This window comes from Sciurus vulgaris, assembly GCF_902686455.1.
Source record: "Sciurus vulgaris genome assembly, chromosome: 4".
NCBI lineage: Eukaryota > Metazoa > Chordata > Mammalia > Rodentia > Sciuridae > Sciurus > Sciurus vulgaris.
The window spans coordinates 105,822,581-105,848,405 of NC_136464.1; the positions used below are offsets into that span (position 1 = coordinate 105,822,581).

Consider the following 25,825-nt stretch of genomic DNA (forward strand, 5'->3'; position numbering starts at 1 on the left):
ACCTTTCATACTGAATGTAAGAGGGCTTCATTCATGAATTAAAAGACAGTAAGTGGAATACAGAATGGAAAACATCAAGATTCAACTGTGTAGAGCTTATCTGACAGCAGTCACTGACAGCATGGTCTAAGTAAGCCAAACAGTCTGAACAGAGAAACTGAGGTAATGGTAAAGACATTTTGCCTGCCTCTTGCCTGTCCATTTGCCATTTGCCTGCCTCTTGCCTGTCCATCGCCTGCCTTACACCTATCCATCACTCACCTCCCAAGGTTCACCTCCCAATCGTCGGAGGACAGTCAGCAAACTGATCGCCAACCGCCAATGGAGCGCCAGCTGCCTGCTGTTGCCTAGAAGTTCACTGTGACAGTACCTGCAGGTTTGATTACATGTGGCTGCTGCCATTTTGAGACAACAGGCAGGCCCCATAGGAACCCTGGCCAGACTGACTGAGCCCCAGCTCCAGGATCACTCAGCCCAACTGATCACTCCCTGCCTCCAGAGCCCTCACATTGACTGAAAGCTCCCTGCCACCAGGACTCCCAGACCAACTGATTGCACCTGGCCTCCAGGATCCCGCAACCACACCAAACATACCCGACCTCCACGACCCCTGCCTAACCAACTGCACCTGCCTCCAGGACCTCTAGCCGACCACATCCACACCTCAAGCTGCAGCTCCCCATTTGCTAACACATTGGGAAGTCGGAGTGGCCATCTTGGATAATCCTGGAATCCACAGCTCCGATCTTTAGGAGGGGCAAATCCCATCCTGAGAGCCTGCTGGAGACCTGAAGCTCATTGTCAGGTACCTCTCATGCATCAGACTACATAAGACTTGGAGGATTCAATACTATGTGACTGGTATAGTGTAGATTTCTTTTCTCCGTATTGAACAATTTTAAGTTTTTATTTCTTTACTTTTCTTGCTCTCTTTTCCTTTTGTATACCTGTTCCCTCAGAGTCTCTTTCTCCCTTTTGGCATGCTAACATCCAATTTCTTTTGATTATACTCTCACCTTTTCTATTATCTAGAACTTCTGTATATTCTTTTCTTATCCCATTAACAGCTAAATCCTACATCCCTCTGCATCCTCTTTGTCCTCCATTAGAAACTGCAGACCTTATTGCAAATCTATTTGTTATACTGAAGAAAATATTTGAACTCCTTCTGTTTATTATGACAATATTGTTAATGTCCTCATAGGGGTTATTTGGTCTAGGATTGCATAGTGTCTGAATCAGGCACTGCTAATATTGATCTCCCCTTAAAGAAAAGGTTTTGGAAACCGATAGGGCCACTAAAAGCCTATAGGAGGAAATCTGCAATTCCCCAGATCTGCCCTGCTAGAGGGGAAGATACATGAACAACATGAAAAAACACGGGAAGAAAATGATCCACACAAATCTAGATTCTATATTAATAGAATCCAATGACAGTATGTTGGAAGAAATGTCAGAAAAGGACTTCAGCTTATACATGATTAAGATGATTCGTGGAGCAAAGGATGAGATAAGAGAGCAAATGCAGGCAATGAATGATAATACCAATAAGCAGTTGAAAGAGCAACTGCAGGAAGCAAAAGACCATTTCAACAAAGAGATAAAGATTCTCAAAAAAAACAAATGGAAATCCTTGAAATGAAGGAAAACAATAAACCAAATAAAAATACTCAGTGGAAAGCATCACCAAAAGACTAGACCACTTGGAAGACGGAACCTTAGACAATGAAGACAAAATATTTAATCTTAAAAATAAAGTTGCCCAGAGAAGATGGTAAGAAATCATGAACAGAATCTCCAAGAACTATGGGACATCATGAAAAGACCAAATTTAGGAATCTTTGGGATTGAGGAAGGCACAGAGATACAAACCAAAGGAATGAACAACCTATTCAATGAAATAATATCAGAAAATTTCCCAAACCTGAACAATGAAATGGAAAATCAAATACAAGAGGCTTACAGAACACCAAATGCACAAAATCACAACAGATCCACACCAAGGCACATTATAATCAAAATGCCTAATATTCAAAATAAAGATAGGATTTTAAAGGCCGCGAAAGAAAAGCATCAGATTACATATAGGGGGAAACCAATATGGATAGCAGCAGACTTCTCAACCCAGACTCTAAAAGCTAGAAAGGCCTGGAATGACATATTTCAAGCTCTGAAAGAACATGGTTGCCAACCAAGAATCCTAAAACCAGCAAAACTAACCTTCAGATTTGAAGATGAAATAAAATCCTTCCATGATAAACAAAAGTTAAAAGAATTTACAAATAGAAAGCCTGCGCAACAGATTGTTCTCAACAAAATATTCCATGAGGAGGAAATGAAAAACAAAAATGTAGGCCAGCAAAGGGAGGAACTACCTTAGAGAAAAACCCACTCAAAGCAGAAATCAAGCCAAGTTAAAAACCAAAAATAAGCCCAAATGAATGGGAATACAAATCATATCTCAATAATAACCCTGAATGTTAATGGCCTAAACTCATTAATCAAAAGACACAGACTGGCAGAATGGATTAAAAAGAAAGACCCAACAATATGCTGCCTGCAAGACTCATCTCATAGAAAAAGACATCTACAGACTAAAGGTGAAAGGATGGGAAAAAACCTACCATGCACATGGACTCAGTAAAAAAGCAGGGGTTTCCATCCTTATATCAGATAAAGTAGACTTCAAGCTAAATTGAGTCAGAAGGGATAAAGAATGACATTTCATACTTCTTAAAGGAACCATAAATCAGGAAGACGTAACGATAGTAAATATTTATGCCCCAAACAACGGTGCATCCCTGTACATCAAACAAATCCTTCTCAATTTCAGGAATCAAATAGACCACAACGCAATAATTCTGGGTGACTTTTAACACACCGCTGTCACCACTAGATAGATCTTCCAATCAAAAACCAAACAAAGAAACCATAGAACTCAATAACACAATCAATAACTTAGACTTAATAGACATATATAGAATGTTCCATCCATCAACAAGCAACTTCACTTTCTTCTCAGCAGCACATGGAACCTTCTCAAAAATAGACCATAAGTCATGCCACAAAGCAGCCCTTAGGAAATGCAAAAAAAAATAGAGATACTGCCTTGTGTTCTATCAGATCATAATGGACTGAGAATAGAAATCGATGACAAAATAGAAAACAGAAATTTCTCCAATGCCTGGAGACTAAATAATATGATATTAAATGAAACATGGATAACAGAAAACATCAGGGAGGAGATTAAAAATATTCTTAGCGGTCAATGACAATGATGATACAACATATCAAAATCTCTGGGATACTATGAAAGCAGTACTAAGAGGAGAATTCACTGCATGGAGCGCATTCCAGAAAAGAATGAAAAGTCAACAGCTAAAAGACCTAACATTACAGCTCAAAGCCTGAGAAAAAGAAGAAGAGAATAACAGAAAAAGTAGTAGAAGAGAGGAAATAATTAAAATCAGAGCTGAATTCAATGAAATTGAAACAAAAGAAACAATTCAAAAAATTGACAAAACAAAAAGTTGGTTCCTTGAGAAAGTAAACAAAATGGACAAACCCTTAGCCACAGTAACAAAGAGGAGAGAGTAAACTCAAATTACTAAAATTCATGATGAAAAAGGAAATATCACGACAGACACCACTGAGATACAGAACACAATGAGAAGCTACTTTGAAAATCTGTATTCCAACAAAATGGAAACTACCGAAGACACTGACAAATTTCTAGAGACATATGCTCCTCCCAAGCTGAACAGGAGGACATACACAATTTAAACAGATCAATATCAAGCAATGAAATAGAAGAAGCCATTAAAAACCTACCATCCAAGAAAAGCCCAGGACCAGACGGATTCTCAGCCGAGTTCTACAAGACCTTGAAAGAAGAACTCATTCCAATACTTCTCAAAGTATTTTAGGAAATATAAAAGGAGGGTACCCTACCAAACTCATTCTATGAAGCTAATATCACCCTCATACCCAAACCAGGCAAAGACACATCAAGGAAAGAAAATTTTAGACCAATATGCTTGATGAATATAGATGCAAAGAGTCTTAACAAAATACTGGCAAACTGTATCCAAAAACATATTAAGGAAATTGTGCACCACAATCAAGTGGAGTTCATCCCTGGAACGCGAGGATGGTTTAACATCCGTAAATCAATAAATGTAATCCATCATGTCAATAGACTTAAGGATAAGAATCATGTGGTTATTTCATTTGACGCAGAAAAAACGTTCGACAAAATACAACACCCCTTCATGATCAAAACACTAGAAAAAATAGGGATAGTAGGAACATAACAACATTGTAAAGGCTATTTATGTTAAGCCTATGGCTAACATTATTCTTAATGGAGAAAAACTGAAAGTATTCCCTTTAAAAACAGGAATAAGACAGGGATGTCCTCTTTCACCACTTCTATTCAACATTGTCCTTGAAACTAGCCAGAGCAATTAGACAGACTAAAGAAATTAAAGGGAGATGAATAGGAAAAGAGGAACTCAAGCTGTCACTATTTGCTGATGACATGATTCTATATTTAGAGGAACCACAAAACTCCTCCAGAAAACTTCTAGACCTCATCAATGAATTCAGCAAAATAGCAGGCTATAACATCAACACACATAAATCTAAAGCATTTTTATACACAGCGATGAAACATCTGAAAGGGAAATGAGGGAAACAACTCCATTTACGATAGCTTCAAAAAATATAAAATACTTGGGAATCAATCTAACCAAAGAGGTAAAAGATCTCTACAATGAAAACTACAAAACATTGAAGAAAGAAATTGAGGAAGACCTTAGAAGAGGGAAAGATCTCCCATGTTCTTGGATAGGCAGAATTAATATTGTCATAATGGCCATACTACCAAAAGTGCTATACAGATTCAATACAATTCCAATTAAAATTCCAATGATGTACCTTACAGAAATAGAGCAAGCAATTATGAAATTCATCTGGAAGAATAAGAAACCCAGAATAGCTAAAGCAATCCTTAGCAGGAAGAGTGAAGCAGGGGATATTGCAATACAAGAACTTCAACTATACTACAAAGCAATAGAAACAAAAACGGCATGGTATTGGTTCCAAAATAGACAGGCAGATCAATGGTACAGAATAGAGGACATGGACACAAACTGAAATAAATACAATTTTCTCATACTAGACAAATGGGCCAAAAATATGCAATGGAGAAAAGATAGCCTCTTCAACAAATGGTGCTGGGAAAACTGGAAATCCATATGCAGAAGAATGAAACTAAACCCCTATCTCTCACCCTGCACAAAACTCAACTCAAAATGGATCAAGGACCTCAGAATCAGACCAGAGACCCTCCATCTTATAGAAGAAAAAGTAGGTCCAAATCTTCAACATGTCGGCTTAGGATCAGACTTCCTTAACAGGACTCCCATAGCACAAGAAATAAAAGCAGGAATCAATAACTGGGATAGATTCAAACTAAAAACTTTCTCTCAGCAAAGGAAACTATCAGCAATGCGAAGAGAGAACTTACAGAGTGGGAGAAAATCTTTGCCACCCATACTTCAGATAAAACACTAATTTCCAGAATATATAAAGAACTCAAAAAACTCTACACCAAGAATACAAATAATCCAATCAACAAATGGGCTATGGAAATGAACAGACACTTCACAGAAGACGATCTACAAGCAATCAACATATATATGAAAAAATGTTCAACATCTTTAGTAATAAGAGAAATGTAAATCAAAACTACTCTAAGATTTCATCTCACCCCAATTAGAATGGTGATTATCAAGAATACAAGCAACAATCGGTGTTGGCGAGGATGTGGGGAAAAAGGTACACTCATACATTGCTGGTGGATTGCAAATTAGTGCAGTCACTCTGGAAAGCAGTGTGGAGATTCCTCAGAAAGCTTGAAATGAAACCACTATTTGACCCAGCTCTCCCACTCCTTGGGTTATACTCAAAGGACTTAAAATTAGCATAGTACAGATATACAGCCACATCAATGTTTATAGCTGCTCTATTCACAATAGCCAGATTTGGAACCAACCTAGATGTCCTTCAATGGATGAATGGATAAAGAATCTGTGATATATATACACACACACACACACACACACACACACACACACAATGGAATATTACTCAACTATAAAGAATAATAAAATTATGGCATTTGCAGGCAAATGAATGAAATTGGAGAATATCATGCTAAATGAGATAAGCCAATCTCAAAAACCCAAAGGATGAATGATCTCACGGATAAGTGGATGATGACACATAATGGAGTGTGGGAGACGGGCAAGATGGAGGAAGGAGGGACTGTACAGAGGGAAAAGAGGGGTGGGAGGGGTGGGGTAAGGAAAAAAATAACAGAATGAATCAAACACCATTACCTGGTGTAGATGTATGATTACACAAATGGTATGCCTTTACTTCATGTACAAACAGAAACAACATATGTCCCATTTGTCTATAATAGAAATTAAAAAAAAGATTCAATGATTATTTATAAGAAAAGTCTTAAGAAACTGGGGACAGCAGGATCTTACTATAGTATTACACAAGCTGTGTAAGCCTAATTAACACCAATGGCAGACTGGTGAAAATGTGAAACCATTTCCTCTGAAATGAGAAACAACTGAAAGATGTGCATGCTCACCACTCCTATAAAAAACAGCATTGAAAATTTTAGTCAGAGCAATTAGACAATGGAAGGAAATACAAAGTAAGAAGACAAATTATCTCTATTTACTGTATATCACATCCTCATTTAGAACATCCTACGGTAGCATAAACAAATTTACTAAAGTAGCTGAAAAAAAATCAACATAAAAATATAAATTATGTATCTGTACAATAAAAACAACCCCACTGAGAACAAAATAAGGATAACAACTCCACTCACAAGAGAAAAAAATATATACATAGCAATAAACCAAATCATGGAAGTGATACAACTATTCAAACAAAATTAAAAAATGATGAAAACAAAATTAAAGAAGACACAAGAGGATAGGGAGACATCTATTATTTATAAAAAGGCAGACTTAGCATTGGTAAAATATCCACATTCACAAATTGGATCACTGCAATTCCTATTGAACCCAATGATTCTCCTCATACAATGGGAAAAAATTATTCTGAAATCCATATGGATGAAAAAAGATAAAAAATAGACTAAATAAACCTGAGACATAAGAGCAAAGAAGAAGGCATCACCATACCCAATTTCAAAGCAAAACACAGAGCAATAGTTGGGAAAATAGCATGATGCTAGCATTAAAACAGACACAAACCAGAAGTGACTGACGATACAGACACAAACCCTCTTGGCTGCAGTCATCTGACTCTTGGACACAAGAGTCAAAAATATATATGCGGGAAAACGCAGCTTTATTTTTTTAAGTTGTTCTCAGTAAAGGAAAGATAAAGTTCATAAAAAGAGAATCTACAGAATAGGAGAATAGCTTTCTTTCATAATCCTCAGGGCATTAAAAACAAGAATATATAAGAACTCAAAACACTTAACATCATAAATAAAATTAACAAAATTAATTAGAACTAAATGTATTTTTCAAAAGAACATGAATGGTCAAATATATTTGAAAAACAAATGTTTGAAAACCCTAGAAATCACATTAAAGCGAATCAAAACTACTAAGAGATTTCCTCTCTCTCTTCAGTTAGGACGGCAACCAACCAAACAACAAATGTTGGTGAGGATGTAGGGAAAAAAGGAAACTCTGTCTTGGTGGGATAACAAATTAGTGCAACCACCCTGGGAAGCAATATGGAGATTCCTCAAAAACCTAAAATGGAACTACCATATGATCCAGCTATTCTACTCCTGGGTATATGTCCAAAGGCTGTAAAATCAGCAGACTAAAAGAGATACAAGTACATCTATGTCTGTACCCAAACAAATCATGGTAGACAAGATATGATCAATGAATTATAAAATGTAGTATATATACATGAAGAACTTTTACTTTGCCTTAAAAGAATGAAATTTTGCCCTTTGCCAATAAATGGATGGAACAGAAGAATATTGTGCTAAATGAAATAACTCCTATGAAAAAATTGGTGTTGAAATGTTTTCTCTCTTAACCTAAAAGGGACAAAGCGGGGATAGATATCATGGCATAAAAGGGAAAGTTAGTGGAGCAGAAGAAGATTGATGGGGAGGGAAGAGGATGAGGGAATGTGGAATGATTGTGACACACTCTATTTGCATGCATAAAAATATCACATTGAATTCCACCTTCAGGTATATCTATAAAGCACCAATTTACAATTAATAAACAAAGGAGTTGAAAGTAGACCAGTAGAGAAGAGGAAGGTGAGGGAAGAGGGAAAGGGAAGCTGGGAACCAGGGTCAGAAATGGTGTAAATAACATACATGACTGACAGTATCAAAATGAATCCAACTCTTATGTGCAAGTCTAATGCACTACAAAAGCAAAACAAATGGCAATGGATCAACTGGATATCCAAATGCAGAAGAACGAAACTAGACCTCTATTGCTCCCCATACACAAGACATCACTATCAAAGGGATAGAAAACCTAGGTGTAAGAATAGAAATATTACAAATCCTTGCAGGAAATGTAGGCAAAACACCTCAACATATAGGTATAGACTAAGTCTTTATGAAGAGGAATATAACTGAGGAAATAATACCAAGGTGGAGTGCAGCAAAATAATATCTTCTGAAGAGAAAAGGAAACAACTACTGAGTGAGAAGAAAGTGTAGAGAACAGGAGATGTTTCTTGCTACTCAGATGATTAGAATACTAAATGTATAAACAAACAAAAAAAACAGCACTGGAAAAACAACCCATTTAAGCAATGGCACATGAGCAGAGAGTTCACAAAGGAAAATGTATATTCAGTCATGTCTTACATGAAGTCATATTCACTGTCTTTAGCCATCAGAGACATGCAATCTAAACTCAAATGGAAGTCCATCTTACCCCATTTGGAAATGAAATATTCAATAATATAACTAATAAACACTGATGAGGAAGTGGGAATAGGAATTCTTCAACATTATTGGTGGGATGCATATTATTACATTTACTTTTGGAATCAGGATGAAGGTTACTCATAAAAATAAAAATAGAAATATCATATGACCCAGCTATATGGCTCCCCCATATACTAGAAAAATATAGTCCACATACACACAATGGATTATTATTCAGTCATAAAAATTTTTTCATGTGCAGGAAAAAGTATGTAACTAGACAGTATCATGTTACATAAAGTAAGGAAGGCTCAGGAGGAAACATGTCACACGGGGAAATGTTCATCAAGAAAGTTGAAAGAAGACCAGTAGTGGGAAGGTAGATGAATAGACAGAAAGAAGAGGGAATGGTAGGGCTATGTTTAGGGAGTCACATTCTTGAAACTAAGTTATACCCATGTGCATATATAAACCAGTGAAATCTGGTATTCTGTAAAGAAGTATATATACTGATCAAATACTTTGACAGTCTTCATGCTCTGCAGTCTCTAATTTATTAGTCCTAAGATTAAATAAATAATATAAAATAATATATTTACATGTATTTCTATACCTTAAAATCATAAAATGTTTGTGGTGATGTTATCTCACACCGTTTTCCCATTCACTCCAGAATCTCAGGAGAGGAATGCTAGAAAATGTTCTGTCTGTCCAGAATGTTCTTCCCCTAGACATTTATGTGACTGGTTGCTTCCCTTCCTTCACTTGTCAGCTTAAATGTCACATTGGAAAGATCTTCACTAATTCCAGATTCCATTCACTTACCTATTCACATCAGAGATATATAAATACTCAATGAATTTAAAAGAAGTGAGAATTATATTGTCTTTTGCTTCTTAATTAAAATGAATTTCAACTCTTTTGGAAGAATCTAATTGATAGTTCCTGCTATCTTTAACTTCACTATTATATTTCTTCACTTCTTATATTTCTTTCTAGGATTACTGTCAACATTATATAAGGATATGGAAGATATGTTAGAAAGGGAGTGGGAAAAAAGTATTCCAAGGTGCCTTACGTTTGGGTCAAGTGAGGACAGAGAAGTCTCATGCAAGGTCTTTACTTTGATGTGTCTAGCACGAAGGGCTGAAACCACGTGTTCCGCTTCACTTTCAGAATTATTGTTGTCATGCAAGGCTCGATTTTCTTGTCGCTTAGAGACACATTTTGCTTTTATGGTAATAAAAAAAGTAAAATATACGTGAAACTCTCCGTAATTTCAAGTCAACAAATAGCACAACAATGAGCAGTCTTCAAAAATATTACCATCATTCCTGAACTGTGGGAAATTTTCACATACTTCTACTTCATGAACATTCTAGAAGAGAAAAAGAACATGACAAGTGTAATGAGAAAGCATGTAGTACACTTTCTTCACACCAGTACACAGATCATTTTGTAAAACAGACCACATTTTAGACCACAAGGAAATGCTTACTACATCTAAAAACTTAGAGGTAAGGCCTTGCATACCATCAGGTTATAATAGAATGAAACCAGAAATCAACAATATAATAAAAAATAGAAGCTACTACATTGAACCTCTAAACTAAATAATACACTGCTGAATGACTAATGAATACCAGAAGAAATCATGGATGAAATATAAAAAACTTAAATTAAATAAGTATAATCATACCACATATCCAAATCCCTGAGTCACTCTGAAGGTGGTTCTCAGAGGAAAGTTCATAGCACTGATTTCATTCATTAAAAGGATAGAAAGTCTCCAAATAAATAACCTAACATTGCATCTGAAGACCCTGGAAAATATGTGACAAATCAACATTAAAAGAAGCACATGGCAGGAAGTAATTAAAATCAGAACCAAAATCAATGAAATGGAAACAAAAAAAATTCAAAGGAATGATAGAAAAAAATGGTTCTTTGAAAAAAAAATAAAATAAAATTCATAAACCCTTGGCTGGGCTCACCAGACAAAGAAGTAAAAAACTCAAATTTCTAAAATTTGTGACTTAAAAAGAAATATCAGCAGGGACAACATTGAAATAAAAGGGTAATCAGAAACTATTTTGAACATTTATACTCCTATCAAATAGAAAATCTTGAAGACATTGACAAATTTCTAGAGAAAGATTACCTACCTAAATTAACCTAGAGGACATAGAAAATTTAAGCAGATAAATTTCAAACAATGAAATTCAAGGTACTATCAAAAGCCTACCAACACAGCATGGGACCCCATGGAAGCTCAGCCCAGTTCAAGCCCACCTTCAGTGAAGAACTAACCTCAAACCTCTTCAAACTATTCCATGGAAAACAAAAGGAGGGGACCCTTCCAAATTCACTCTGTAAAGCTAGGATCACCCTGATTCCTAATCTAGACACAGACAAATCAATGAAAGAAATGATCCTGTTAAACATAAATGCAATCATTCTTAATCAAATACTGGTTCATCTCATTATAACAAAACACATTAGAAAGATAAGAAATTCAAATCAAAACTACTCTAAGATTTTATCTCACTTTAATGAGAATGGCAATTATCAAGAAAAAAAGCAACAATAAATGTTGGCAAGAATGTGAGGAAAATGGTACACTTATACATTGCTGGGATTGCAAAATGGTGCAACCATTATGGAAAGCAATATAGAAAGTACTCCAAAAACTTGGGTTGTAATATCCTGTGCAAAAGATGGAGTGAAATTTTCTGCAAGTGGAGAACTTGGAAATGGAAACATTAAGTTGTCACAAACGAGTAATGTCAATAAAGAGGAGGAAGCTGTTACCATAGAGATGAATGAGCCAGTTCAGCTAACTTTTGCACTGAGGTACCTGAACTTCTTTACAAAAGCCACTCCACTCTCTCCCACAGTAACACTCAGTATGTCTGCAGATGTACCCCTCGTTGTAGAGTATAAAATTGCTGACATGGGACATTTAAAGTATTATTTGGCTCCCAAGATTGAGGATGAAGAAGGATCTTAGGCATTTTTAAAATCTGAGGAAATAAAACTAAGCTCTTTGAGAACTGCTTCTGAGATGCCATCATGTACTGAAAGTCTTTTCTGTCACCAAATTTGTAACTGAGTACATATGTAGATAATGTTTTCTGTAAATAACCTATTTTCCCCCCCTTCATTCTCTACAGCTTAAAAATAAAATCCAAAGTAAAATCTGGTCTTTGTTAACCTAGAAATACTTTTGCCTTACTTAGAAATACTTCTGGTGATTTTTATAACAAAAGGGTCTTGACTTTAAATGCAGTTTTAAGAATTTTTTTTTGATTTAAATAAAGTTATCTGAATTTCAAATTTAAAAAAAAAAAAAAAAAAAACTTGGGATGGAACCACCATTTGACCCAGTTATCCCACTCCTCGGTTTACACCCAAAGGAGTTAAAATCAACATACAGCCATGACACAGTCACATCAATGTTTATAGTATCTCAATTCACAACAGCTCAACTATGGAACCAAACTTGATGCCCTTCAAGAGATGAGTGCATAAAGAACATGTGGAATATACATACAATGGAATATAAGAATGAAATTGTGGCATTTGCTGGTAAATGGATGGACTTAGAGAATATATCATGCTAAGTGAAATAAGCCAAACCCAGAAAAGCAAAGGCAAAATGTTTTCTCTGATATGTGAATGCTAATTCACAATGAGTTGGGGGAGGAAAGGGAAGATCGGAGTTACTATATTAGGTACAGGGGAGTGAAGGGAGGGGAAGGGTATGTGGGTAGAATGATGTAGATTAAAACATATTATTATCTCATTTACATATATGACTACATGAATGTGATTCTACAATATATATAATCAGAAAAATGAGAGATTACACTCTACTTATGTATGAACTATCAAAATGTAAAAATGTATTCTACTGGCACGTATGACAGATTACAACATATAAAAAAATTTACAAGTTAAAAATGCTCACCATGATAAACTGAGTTTCATCCTGGGATGCAAGATTGGTTCAACTTTTGGAAATAAATACATGTAATTCACCACATCAATACACATAAAGAATCACATGATTATCTCAATAGAGATAATCATCAGTGCCCCCAATTGACAAAATATAGGTTCAAAACACAGGAAAAACAATGGAGAGTAATACATACTGCATATCATAAAAGGGAAGGGCAACATTTTAAAGCCAAGGGTAACATCAATCAGAATGGAGAACAACTGAATGAATGAATCCCTCTAGAAGTTGTAATAAGACAGAGAGACCCCCTTTCACTGTTTCTGTTCAACAGTCCTTGCCACTCTAGCGACAGCTGTTTGGAAAAGAGACAAACAAAATAGATTCATACAGGAAAAGAAGAGCTAAAACAGGCTCTGTTGAAATGACAACAGGATCCTCTATTTAGAAGACCATAAAATTTGCACCAGAAAAATTCCAGAAATCATGAACAAATGAGGGAACTTGCAGGATTCAAAATTAACACCCATAAATCAATTGCATAAAGAGTAAACTAAAATAATTCATGACCACTAATGCAGCAGAGCTAAAGACACTCAAAAGTATCCTAATTTAAAAGAGTAAGATTAAAATGAGGTAATACAACATGTGAAAGAAGAAAGATCACTAGAGTAAGAAAACAAATGTGAATTATGAGTGAATCCAATTGTGAAAATTAAGCATAATGACTTGAAGAAACACATACCTCTATACCACTCACAGTGATTATACGCACACTTCCTTGGACAATTAAAAGACAATAAGTGGAATGCAGAATGAAAAAATTAAGACCCAAATGTATCTTATCTGCAGGAAACACCCATCACATTCAAAGAGACTCACAGAATGAAAGGATGAAAATGGTATTTCCATTTTATACAAATGGAAGCCAAATGCAAGAAGCAGTATCTCTCATATTTGCCTAAAGACTTCAAACTACCATGAGACAGAAATGACAAAGGAAGATCACTACCTATAAAAGGCAAAAGGAATACTGCAACATGAAGTTTAAATGCCTGCAAATATTTGTACCCTGAACACCAGTGCCCCCAATTTGGAAACAAAAACTGCTCAAAGTAAAGGGATGGTCCCAGTAAATCAGAGTGGGTCACTTCAATATACAGCTCTCACCAATATCTGTGTCCTCTAGAAAAAAATCAACCGTTCCTAGAGTGTTCAACTGTAATTTGATCATACAAGCCTTAAGATATCTATGGAATTTTTCCTTGGACAATAGAATATTCATTCTTTTCATAGAGTTCTCTAAAACTCTCTTTTGGGCCATAAATACTGCTCTTAGCAAATCCACAAAACAATCAAAATAATTCCTTATATATTATCTAATCATAATAAAATAAAATTTGAAAACCACATTATGAAAAAAAAATTAACAGTACAAGCGATTATAGAATGAGTAATACACTTTTGCATGATCAACGAGTCACCAAAGAAATCAGGGGAAGTATTAAAAGACCCTTAGAATCAACTGAAAAGAGAAACACATTCCAGAATCTGTGGAATGCTAAGAAGGAAATTTTAAATATGGCTACATAACTTGAAAAAATCAGAGGGATCTCAACTAAATAACCTATAGATGATTCTGCAGGTCTTAGGGAAACAAGAACAATCCAACTCCAAATTCAGAAGAATGAAAGAAATGGTAAGTATTAGTGCAAAGATTAATGAAATGGAAAATGATTGAACAATACAAAGGATAAATAAAACAAAGAGTTGGGAATTTGAAAAGATAAACAAGATCAATAAATCCTGAACCAAACTAAGGTTAAGACAGAAGATACAAATCATTAAATTTATATACAAAAGAAGTAGATCTTAGACACCTTTCTGAAATCCAGTTTGCAATTAAGGACTGTTTTGAAAAGTGAAATGCCAATAAGTGAGAAATCCAGAGGCCCATCAGGATGATTTACATTATAAAAATTAGAAAATATAGAAGGAATGGTTAAAGTTCTACACATATATGACCTACAAATTGAATCAAGAAGATACAGGAAAGCTAAACAGACCAATAGCATGACACTATATTTAAGAACTAATGAAAAGCATTCCAAAAACAGAAGCCAGACACATTCATGGCAGAATTTTGCCAGACCTTCAAATGAGAACTAACACTGATGCTTCTCACAAAACTACATGGAATAGAAAATGGAGGAAACTGTCAAACACATTCTTTGAAGCCAATGTCATCCTTAGATGAAAACTTCATAAGAAAAAAACTAACAAAGAAACTTATTTAATAATATTGCTGAGAAACATATTTGCAAAAACCCTCAAGAAATACTGGAAAGCAATTTCAACAACACATTTAAATGATCACATAACATCATAATATTGATTTAATTCCAAAAATTTAAGGATGATTCAACAAATGCAATTCAATAAATGCAGTTCACCACAAAGAGAAACATGGAAGAAAAATCTCATGGGGCTGGGGAGATAGCTCAGTTGGTAGAGTGCTTGCCTTGTAAGCACAAGGCCCTGGGTTCGAACTCCAGCACCCCCCCCCCCCAAATAAAAAAAAAAAAAAAAATCTCATGATCATCTCAATAGAAGTAGAAAAAAAAAACTTTGAAAAAATTCAAGTCCTTCATGAGAAAAGTCTTAAGAAACTAGGAACTGCAGGAACTTTCTATAGTATTACAAAGGCAATGTATGCCAAATCCAAAGTCAATCATACACTGGTAAAAAATTGAAAGCACTTCCTCTAAAAACAGAAACATGTAAAAGATGTGCATGCTCACCACTCCTGCCCAAAATAGCATCTGGAGTTTTAGTCAAAGCAATTAGACAAGGAAAGGAAATAAAAATAAGAAGTCAAATTATCCCTATTTACATACAGAATATCTGATCCTCTTTGAGAAAATCCTAAAGACTCCACCAGAAAAATTTAAGATGAGATAAAAATTTAGTAAAGTAGCTGAAAACAAAATCAACATAAAAATATAAATAATATATCTACACAATAAAAACAACCCAAATGAGAATTGAATCTGAATAACTGAACCCACAATAGAAGAAAAATTATACATAGGAATAACCCAAACCAAGATGGTGGTATAACCATGCAAGCAAAATCCCAGAATGATTAAAAACAAAATTGAAAAAGACAATACAAATACCTCTTATATTCATAAAAAGGCAACTTAATATGGGGAAGGTATACATGTACAGAAAGTGGTTCACAGATTTTATGCAATACTATCAAACCTTCAATGATATTCTTCAGGCAAAAGGAAAAAAATATCCTGAAATCCATATGGATGAAAAACAGACCAGAAATAGACTAAGGAAAACTGATACATAAGAGCAATGCAGAAGGTATCACAATACCCAATTTCAAAGCATAACACAGAGCAATAGGAAAATAGCATGATGCTGGCACTAAAACAGAAACACAAACCAGAAGTAACTGAAGATACAGACACAAATCCTCTTGATTGCAGTAATCTGATTCTTGAACACAAGTGCCAGAAATGTGTGGGAAAAGTCAACTTCTATTTTAAAGGGACTGACTGCAAGGGAAATGATAAAGAGCATGAAGACAGAATATTCAGAACAAGAGAAAATCTTGGTCCACTACTTCTCTGAGAGTGCATTAATAACAATAATATATAAATAATTCAAATATTTAACATCATAAATACAATTAACCCAATTGACATTATAAATAAAATTAACCCAATTAATTAGAAACAAACAGACATTTCTCAAAAGAAAAAACACAAATGACCAAATACATAGGAAAAAAATGTTCAAAATATCTAGCAATCATGTTAAATGTAAATCAAAACTACTCAGAGATTTCCTCTCTTCAGTTAGGATGGCAACCATGAAGAATATCCATATAAATTTCATGATTGCTTTATTTATTTCTATTTATCTATTTCAGTGGAATTTTAATTGAAATTGCATTGAATTTGTATAGTGCTTTTGGTATTGTGGCCATTTTGACAATATTAATTCTGCCTATCCAAGAACATGGGAGATCTTTTCATCTTCTAAGGTTTTCTCTAATTTCTTTATTTAGTGTTCTGTAGTTCTCATTGTACTGGTCTTTCACTACTTTTGCTAGATTGATTCCCAAGTATTTTATTTTATTTTTTGAGACTATTGTGAATGGGGTAGTTTTCCTAATTTCTCTTTCAGAGGATTCATCACTCATGGATAAAAATGTATTAGATTTATGAGTATTAATTTTACATCTTGTTACTGTGCTGAATTCATTTATGAGTTCTAGAAGTTTTCTGGTGGAATTTTTTGGATCCTCTAAGTAAAGAATCATGTCATCCCCAAATAGTGATAGTTTGAGTTCTTCTTTTCCTACTCATATCCTTTTAATTTCCTTGATCTGTCTAAGTGACCTGGCTAGTAGTTCAAACACATGTTGAACAGAAGTGGTGAAAGAGGGCACCCCTGCCTTGTTCCAGTTTTTAGGGGGAATACTTGTTTTTCTCCATTAAGAATGATGTTGGTCATAGGTTTAGCATAGATAGCCTTTACAATATTGAGGTATGTTCCTATTATCCCTATTTTTTCTAGAGTTTTGAGTATGAAGAGGTGCTGTATTTTATCAAATGCTTTTTCTGCATCTATTGAAATAATTGTGTGATTCTTAATTTTAAGTCTGTTGATGTGGCAAATTACATTTATTGATTTCCAGATGCTGAACCAACCTTGCATCCCTGGGATAAACCCACTTGATCATGATGCACTATCTTTTTAATGTGCTTTTGTATGTGATTTGATAAAATTTTGTTAAGAACTTTTGCATCTATGTTCATTAGGGACATTGGTCTAAGGTTTTCTTTTCTCATTTTATGTTTGTTTGGTTTTGGTATCAGAGTGACACTAGCTTCATAGAATGAGTTTGGAAGGGTTCCCTCTTATTCTGTTTCATGGAATACTTTGAGGAGTATTGGAAAGAGTTCTTTGAAGGTCTTGTACAACTTGTCTGAGAATCCATCTGGTCCTGGTGTATATTTATCTCCAGGTGTTGGAATAGTTTGTTTTTTATTTTATCATTGATTTCTAATTTTATTCCATTATGATTTGATAGAATACAAGACAGGGAAGCTCTTTCACCACTTCTATTCAGCATCATCCATGAAACACTAGACAGAACAATTTGACAGACCAAAGAAATTAAAGGAATACAAGTAGGAAAAGAAGAACTCAAGCTATCACTATTTGCCAATGACATGATACTATATTTAGAGGATCTAAAAAGCTCCACCACTTGAAAAAATAAGAGACCCAGAATAGCCAAAGCAATCCTTAGCAGGAAGAGTAAAGCAGGTGGTATCACAATACCAGAACTTCAACAATACTACAGAGTAATAGTAACAAAAATGGCATGGTATTGGCACCAAAATAGATAGGTAGACCAATGGTACAGAATAGAGGACACAGAGACAAACCCACATAAATACAGTCATCTCATTCTAGACAAAGGTGCCAAAAACATATAACGGAGAAAAGATAGCCTCTTCAACAAATGGTGCTGGGAAAACTGGAAATCCATATGCAATAAAATGAAACTAAACCCCTATCTCTTACTCTGCACAAAACTCAACTCGAAATGGATCAAGGACCTAGGAATTAGACCAGAGACCCTGCACCTAACAGAATAAAATGTAGGTTCAAATCTTCATCATGCTGACTTAGAACCAACTTCCTTAACATGACTCCCAAAGCACAAGAAATTAAAGCAGGAATTAATAAAATGGGATAGATACAAACTAAAAAGCTTTTTTCTCAGCAAAGGAAACAATCAACAATGTGAAGAGAGAGCCTAAAGAGTGGGAGAAGATCTTTGCCACATGCAACTCAGACAGAGCACTAATCTGCAGACTCTATAAAGAACTCAAAAAATTTTACACTAAGTTTACAAATAACCCAGTTGATAAATGGGCTAAGAAAATGAGCAGACACTTCGCAGAAGAAGATCTGCAAGCAATCAACAGATATATGAAAAATGTTCAACATCTCTAGTAATAAGAAAAATGCAAATCAAAACCACCCTAAGATTCTATCTCACTCCAATTAGAATGTCTATTGTCAAGAACACAAGCAACAATAGGTGTTGGCAAGGATGTGGGGAAAAAGGTACACTCATATATTGCTGGTGGGGTTGCAAATTGGTGCAGCTACTCTGGAAAGCAGTATGGAGATTCCTCAGAAAACTTGGAATGGAACCACCATTTGACCCAGCTATCCCACTCCTTGGCATATACCCAAAAAACTTAAAATCAGCATACTGCAGTGACACAGCTACATCAATGTTTATAGCAGCTCAATTCACAATAGCTAGAAGGTGAAACCAACCTAGATGCCCTTCAGTTGGTGAATGAATAAAGAAACTGATATATATATATATATATATATATATACACACACACACACACACACACACACACACACACACACACACACATGCAATGGAATATTATTCAGCCATAAAGGAGAATGAAATTATGACATTTGCAGGTAAATGGATGGAGTTGGATAATACGCCAAGTGAAATAAGCCAATTCCAAAAAACCAAAGGCTGAATGATTTCTCTGATAAGTGGATGATGATACATAACTGGGGTAGGGGCAAGGAAAGAATAGGGGAAGGATGGATTGGATAGAGGAAAGTGAGGGGTGGGGAGGGGTCAGGGGAAGGAAAGATAGTAGAATGAGACAAACATCATTACCCTCTGAACATGTATGATTGCACAAATGATGTGACTCTACTTCATGTACAACCAGAGAAATGATAGTGGTATCCCATTTGTGTATAATAAATCTAAATAAAAAAATCCATATAATATCTATAAGCAAAATGGAGATTCCTCAAAAAACTAGAAAGAAGCCACCATATGATCCAGTTATTCCATTTCTTGGTATATGTCCAAAAGTTGTAAAATCAGTAGACCAAAAAAGATGCAAGTACATCAATGTCTACAACAGCACAACTCACTTAGCCACATGATGAATGGTTTATAAAATGCAGTATATACACATAAAGAAGTTTTACTATGTTTTAAGGAATGAAATTATACCATTTGCCAATAAATGGGTGGAGCAGGAGAATATCATGCTAAATGAAATAACTCATGAGAAAATTGCATATTGAAATGTTTTCTCTCATAAGCAGAAGCTAAAGCACCCTAAAAGGAACAAAGGGGGAGATGGATATCATGGAATTAAAGGGAAGATTAGTGGAGCAGAAAAACATTGATGGAGATGAAGGAGGGCTAGGAAAGGGGAGGGAATGTGGAATGAATTTGAAAAAATTATTCTGTTTGCATGTATAAAAATATCATTGTGAATTCCAACTTCAGGTATATCTATAAAGCACCAATTTAAAATTAATAAACAAAGGAGTCAAAGGTAGACCTGTGGAGAGAGGAAATTGAGGGAGGAGGGAAAGGGAAGGTGGCAACCAGGGTCGAAAATGGTGTAAATAACATACATGAATGACAGTATCAATATGAATCCAACTCTTATGTGCAAGTCTAATGCACTATAAAAGCAAAGCAAATGGCAATGAATCAACTAGATATCCATATGTCAAAGAATGAAACTACTTTATAACTAAGGTGTGTTAGTATCACAAAGACTATAAAATGCTTCCAACTTGTGTGTCAAACAACAAAACAGAAATGATTATATGCATTCAGCTCCATTCATGAAAGACAAGAATAAATATGGTGGGACAATGTTTGGTGAATGAAAGCTGCACACAGCAACTAAGGAGTTTAGCTATATGAACCACCTATGGCTACAGAGATGGTTCAAATCTGGTTAAATACTATTATAAACCTCTCTTGAAATCTGTATCATTATCAGGAGAGATAAAGAAAAATGGAAAAAGAAATATTTCATGAATATTCTTATGAAAGAACATGTCATCAGAATTCTAAAATGTCATGCATTTTGTGTAGTGGTAAAAGACATATCTAATAGCATATGAGTGGGATGTCAAAAAAAGTTTAAGGTATTATAATCTAAGAACACAATCTAAACAGCATTGGAAGAATCTATTGACACTGTAGAATCTAGAATGTATGACATTTCTCTAATTTGTTTGCTTCTAATTTATGAAATAATTTCAATATAACTCACCTGAAATTATACCTCCTATAACTTAGAAGAGAACATAAATTTAAGCCATATTTTTAGAAATTCAGTAACCCTAATTATTAGCTATCTCAGGGTTATCATATTATGTAGAAAACTTCATTATATAGAAATCTTATTTTCTGTCCATTTATTCATGTTAAATGTATCAATAACTTTTTTACATTCAAATCTGTATTCTAGGTGCTCCAAGATACACAAAACTATGTTTCCTAACTTTCAGTAACTCTGAGTGACAAAAGAGCTTTAAAATGAACATTTAAATAAATAAGCACGGAAACTTCTAAAATTTGAATCTTAGAATGTGACATGAGGTCTTAAAATCTGAAATTAATGTTATACAAAATGATTAGTGAGAGTCTTTTCTTCTAGAACTATTTTGTAGAATAAATTCTTCAGATAGATGAAGAGATTTAAATATTCTCTTAATGAAAGTACTCAGAAAACGTGGGGTAATAACTCTATAATACAAATTTTGTAAAACAAATTTAGAATTTCTAAATTTTCACAGTTCTTAACATTACTCTAGTGTAAATATAGAACCAAGGATTGAAATAGAGAAAAAGCTCTTCCCAAAATAAGATGATACTAAAATATAAAGCAAAGAAAAAAAAAACTACAGGCAATATATTATACAGGTTTCAAACAAAAGTCACCATGATAATTATAAAAACTAATTAATTAAAAATAAATTTAGATCTAAATATTATGTAAGTCATGTCAGTAGGATTTAGGTAACAGTAAACTAAACGTAACAAAAGAATCCTTGACCAAATTTCATTATTTCTCTGCAGTTAGAAGGCTCTACCAAATGCAATTCCTGTATTATTAAAATTTGCCAGTACATTATTTTCCAGGGCCCACTACCCTTAAGTGTTTGCAAACCACCGCTATTGACAACAAAAAAAAGAAAGAAATATTTAAAGTTCATGTAATATTGCTTTTTTTTTTTTGTAAAATTCCAATAGAAAATAACAGGAAGATCACTACTAATTTTAATGGTACACACTTCACAAAATTCATACCAAGAATATTAATTTCACAAAAGTGCACCTTACCTTGGTATCAGAATTATTGTAGCCCCCACTGAATGTAGGTCTAGCTTCAATAGGACCAGATTTGCTGGATAATCATTACAGCACAAATGAATAACAAAAAATGAGTGAACACACATTTTCAAAGAAATATAAGCTGGTGAATGTCTAGATATCACTATATTAATTGTGGTTTCTAGACTGACATAATTAACATATGACCTCTGTGTTTTTTAATTAATTTTTTATTTGCCTAATTAGTTGTGCCTGACAGCAGAATGTATTTATACATTTTGATAGATCATACATAAATGGAGTGTAATTTCTCACTTTTCTGATTGTACATATTGTAGGATCACATTGGTCATGCAGTCATACATATATGTATATGAGGTAATAATGTCTGTTTCACTCTACTATCCTTCTTACTCTGATACTACTCGCCTCCCTTCATTCCCCTCTACCTAATATAAAATAACTCTGTTCTTCCTTAACCCCCGCCCCCTTATTGTGAATTAACATTCTCATATCAGAGAAAACATTCAGCCTTTGGTTTTTTTGATTTGGTTTAGTTTGCTTAGCATGATATTCTCCAGCTCCATCCATTTACCAGGAAATGCCTCTTTTTTAAGAAGTACTTTTTTTTTTAACCTATCCCTGCCTCTACTTTTCTAAATCTATGGAATATGAAATAAAAGCATTATTAGTTCCATTTCAAAGATGGCCAATATGTTGGCAGAACCTGAGAATAAACCATTTTAAAAAAATCTTCCTGAAGACTGAACTGAAAATCCAAGTGATAATGGAAATCATTTTTATTACCTGAAATAAAACGGAAACTAATATCTCAGATAAGGTAGAAAGATACTTTGTCCCTTTATCCTTGTCTCTCCCAGGGATCAAAGACTAAGCCAGATTAACATGAAAATGGCAGGTTAAGTTCTTCAGTATGGAAAACACCTACGGAAAATAACTTATTGCTTCCCTTTACCCAGAAATATCATAGGAGTTACCTGATCCATTTTAATTGTTTGGAAAATGAACGTACAATAGTGAAAAACAAATGTGCATACTTTTCTCTGAGAGATGGAGGCATTCTACATTATAAAATCCAACTCATTTTCTTATGTAGGCCCTATTTTACTCAGTACCACATTAAATAGCAAGTAATTCAAAATTCTGTAGGCATTCATACACTCAAGAGCTAAGACTGTTGGCAAAGAAGAGTACTCTGTTTCCTGTTTCCCCAAGTATAATCTAAATAACTTTCTTCCTGTGGGTTTCCACTCCAAAGGCCCTCTCCAACTTTTAAATATTCATCCTATGAAGTTGAAGATTTCTGAATCAAAGTTGGGTTCAAAGGACCAAGAATGAGAGATCTATCTCTCTGCTTCTGGAAAATGAGCTCAATGGAGTCTCACTCACTGACCTCAGTATAAACATGTTACCCAACTATGCAACTGAAGTTTCATGATGGCTCTACCAATCAATCGTACTCCTACCCTACCCTAAGTAGGAATGGTATTAGTGAGTTGGATAAAGGTGAGCAGTTATCTGTTAGGGGAAGTAGAACCATGAAGTGCAGGAACTTCAAGTCCCATGATGCTTGAGGGACTCTAAGCCATCCTCATGTTCCTCTGTGTTCTGGGGACTCTTCCCAGTGGCTCGAGTTATTTTAACATGCTTCCAAAGAAACTTTGATTTTCCCCATTCCTCCAATAAAGCAAAAATATTGCAACAATGTTCATCACTCCCTGGGGCACCAATTTTTTAAAATATGTCTCTCTAGGTAGTTCCCAACAGCCTGTGTCACTAATGTTTATTTGGTCTTGATCAAATTGGTCATAAAACCTTATATTCTGTCCTATTTTCCAAAACCTATGCCTCCAAAACTCAGCATTGTTCCTCTTCAAACTTGTCCTTTCTCTATTACTTGCATTCTGATCCTCTACATGGGGATCAGGCATAATTTCATTCTTTTTCAGTTGGGTTCACTTGACACGCTCTCCTATTCTATTGTTAAAACACTCAGCTATGTGCCAATTAAGAATGTACTGGGATTCCATCTCACTCCAACCAGAATGACAATTATTGAGAATAGAAGTTAACTATAAATTTTGGCCCGGATGTGAGGGAAAAGGCATACTGATACATTGTTGGTGGGACTTCGAATTGGTACAACCCCTCTAGAAAGCAGTATGGAGAGTCTTCTAAAAACTAGGAATGGAATACCATTTGACCCAGTTATACCACTCCTTGGTGTATATTCAAAGGAACAAAAATCAGCATACTATAGTGAGGTAGTCATATCAATGTTTATAGCAGAGCAATATCTAAGCTATGGGGCCATCCTAGGTGCCCTTCAACAGATAAATTGATAAAGAAAATGAGATATATATACACAATGGAGTATTACTTGGCCAGAGTGAATGATGTGATGACCTTTTCTAGTAAACAGATGGATCTGGAGATTATCATGCTAATTGAAATAAGTCATCCCCATAAAACCAAAGATCAAATGTTTTCTCTGGTATGTGGAAGCTAATCCAATATAAAGTGGGGAAGGATAAAAAAAATAGAATTTCAGTGGAATAGACAAATGGGAGTGAAGGAAGAGGGAAGATCAGAGGGGGACAATGGAATGAATCTGATATAATTTTCCTATGTGCGTATGAGAATATACCATACTGAAACCATTGTGCACATCTGCAGGATATTAATTTTTAAAATATCAATGGACAAATGGTAGAAAGATCAGTAGAGTATAGGGAGGGGTGCTGGGGTTGGGGGCAGGGAGAAGAGGTATTGGGGGCTGAATTAGAACAAGATATATTCTATGTTTTTATAATTCTATCAAATGACTTCTATTGTCATGAATAACTTAAAGGAACAAATGAAAAAAATAAATGAACAAAAAAAATACAGAACAGTAAAATTGTAGAATATTGGGCTAATAATTAAGGAACTTGAGTTCAAATCTTACTATGGCCACTTACTACATACAGAAAATCAATTTAATAGTTTTAAGTTGTAAGTTTTTGATCATAGTCACCATTTGGCAAAGATATTAAACACATTATGAAGTAGTAGGAGGGACTTTGATTGGTTGTAAGATTCCCTGAAACCCTGAAATTCTCTGGGTGCTTGATTCAGTATGTAGAAAAAGAAGAATACTTAGCTGACATAATTTTCTTAATATACCAACAGAAACACAAAGAAAATTAGAAAAGAAAAAATGACAATATAAAAAATAAGAAAGTTTATAGTCATATAAAAGTAAAAAGATTATAAAGAAAGAGGTATCTAGATAGAGCTAGACAGGGGTTATAACCTGAAGGGAAATCCAAACTGAGCAACCAGAAAATAGGGAAATCAATTAAATATCTTATAAAAAGATTCCAAATATTATTAGTATAATGTGTCATAACAGGACATACACATCCCATTCCACATTTCCAATAAAATAATTATTATCCAAGATTTGCTTAATTTTGTTCATGTGAAAACCATGGCCCTATAATCATTAGCTATGTGAGATTTTTCCCAAAAGATTTGATGTTTAAAAAGGTACTTGGTTACCAATGCAAAATATTAAGACAAACTTGCACTATTATCCAGACTTCCCAGGTAAAGTCTGAATCAAAATGAACACATAACTGGGATTGAA

The 25,825-nt window shown here is 34.6% G+C and overlaps 2 protein-coding genes across 2 annotated transcripts in view; both read right to left on the reverse strand.

Annotated features, from left to right (window-relative positions):
- LOC306659161 (ankyrin repeat domain-containing protein 26-like) overlaps positions 1-10,385 on the reverse strand; it is a 73,470-nt gene extending 63,085 nt beyond the window's left edge. The window contains exons 1-2 of the mRNA XM_079136578.1: positions 10,304-10,385; positions 10,056-10,207 (exon numbers count right to left, since the gene is read on the reverse strand). The gene's annotated coding sequence lies outside the window, so the exon portion shown is untranslated. The remainder of the gene's footprint in view (positions 1-10,055; positions 10,208-10,303) is intronic.
- Positions 6,667-25,825, reverse strand: part of LOC306658964 (uncharacterized protein) — a gene marked incomplete at its 3' end in the record, with an annotated part of 37,508 nt that continues 18,349 nt past the window's right edge. The window contains exons 12-15 of the mRNA XM_079136236.1: positions 22,183-22,246; positions 10,304-10,355; positions 10,056-10,207; positions 6,667-6,675 (exon numbers count right to left, since the gene is read on the reverse strand). Coding sequence (XP_078992362.1) covers positions 6,667-6,675; positions 10,056-10,207; positions 10,304-10,355; positions 22,183-22,246 — 277 coding nt within the window. The remainder of the gene's footprint in view (positions 6,676-10,055; positions 10,208-10,303; positions 10,356-22,182; positions 22,247-25,825) is intronic.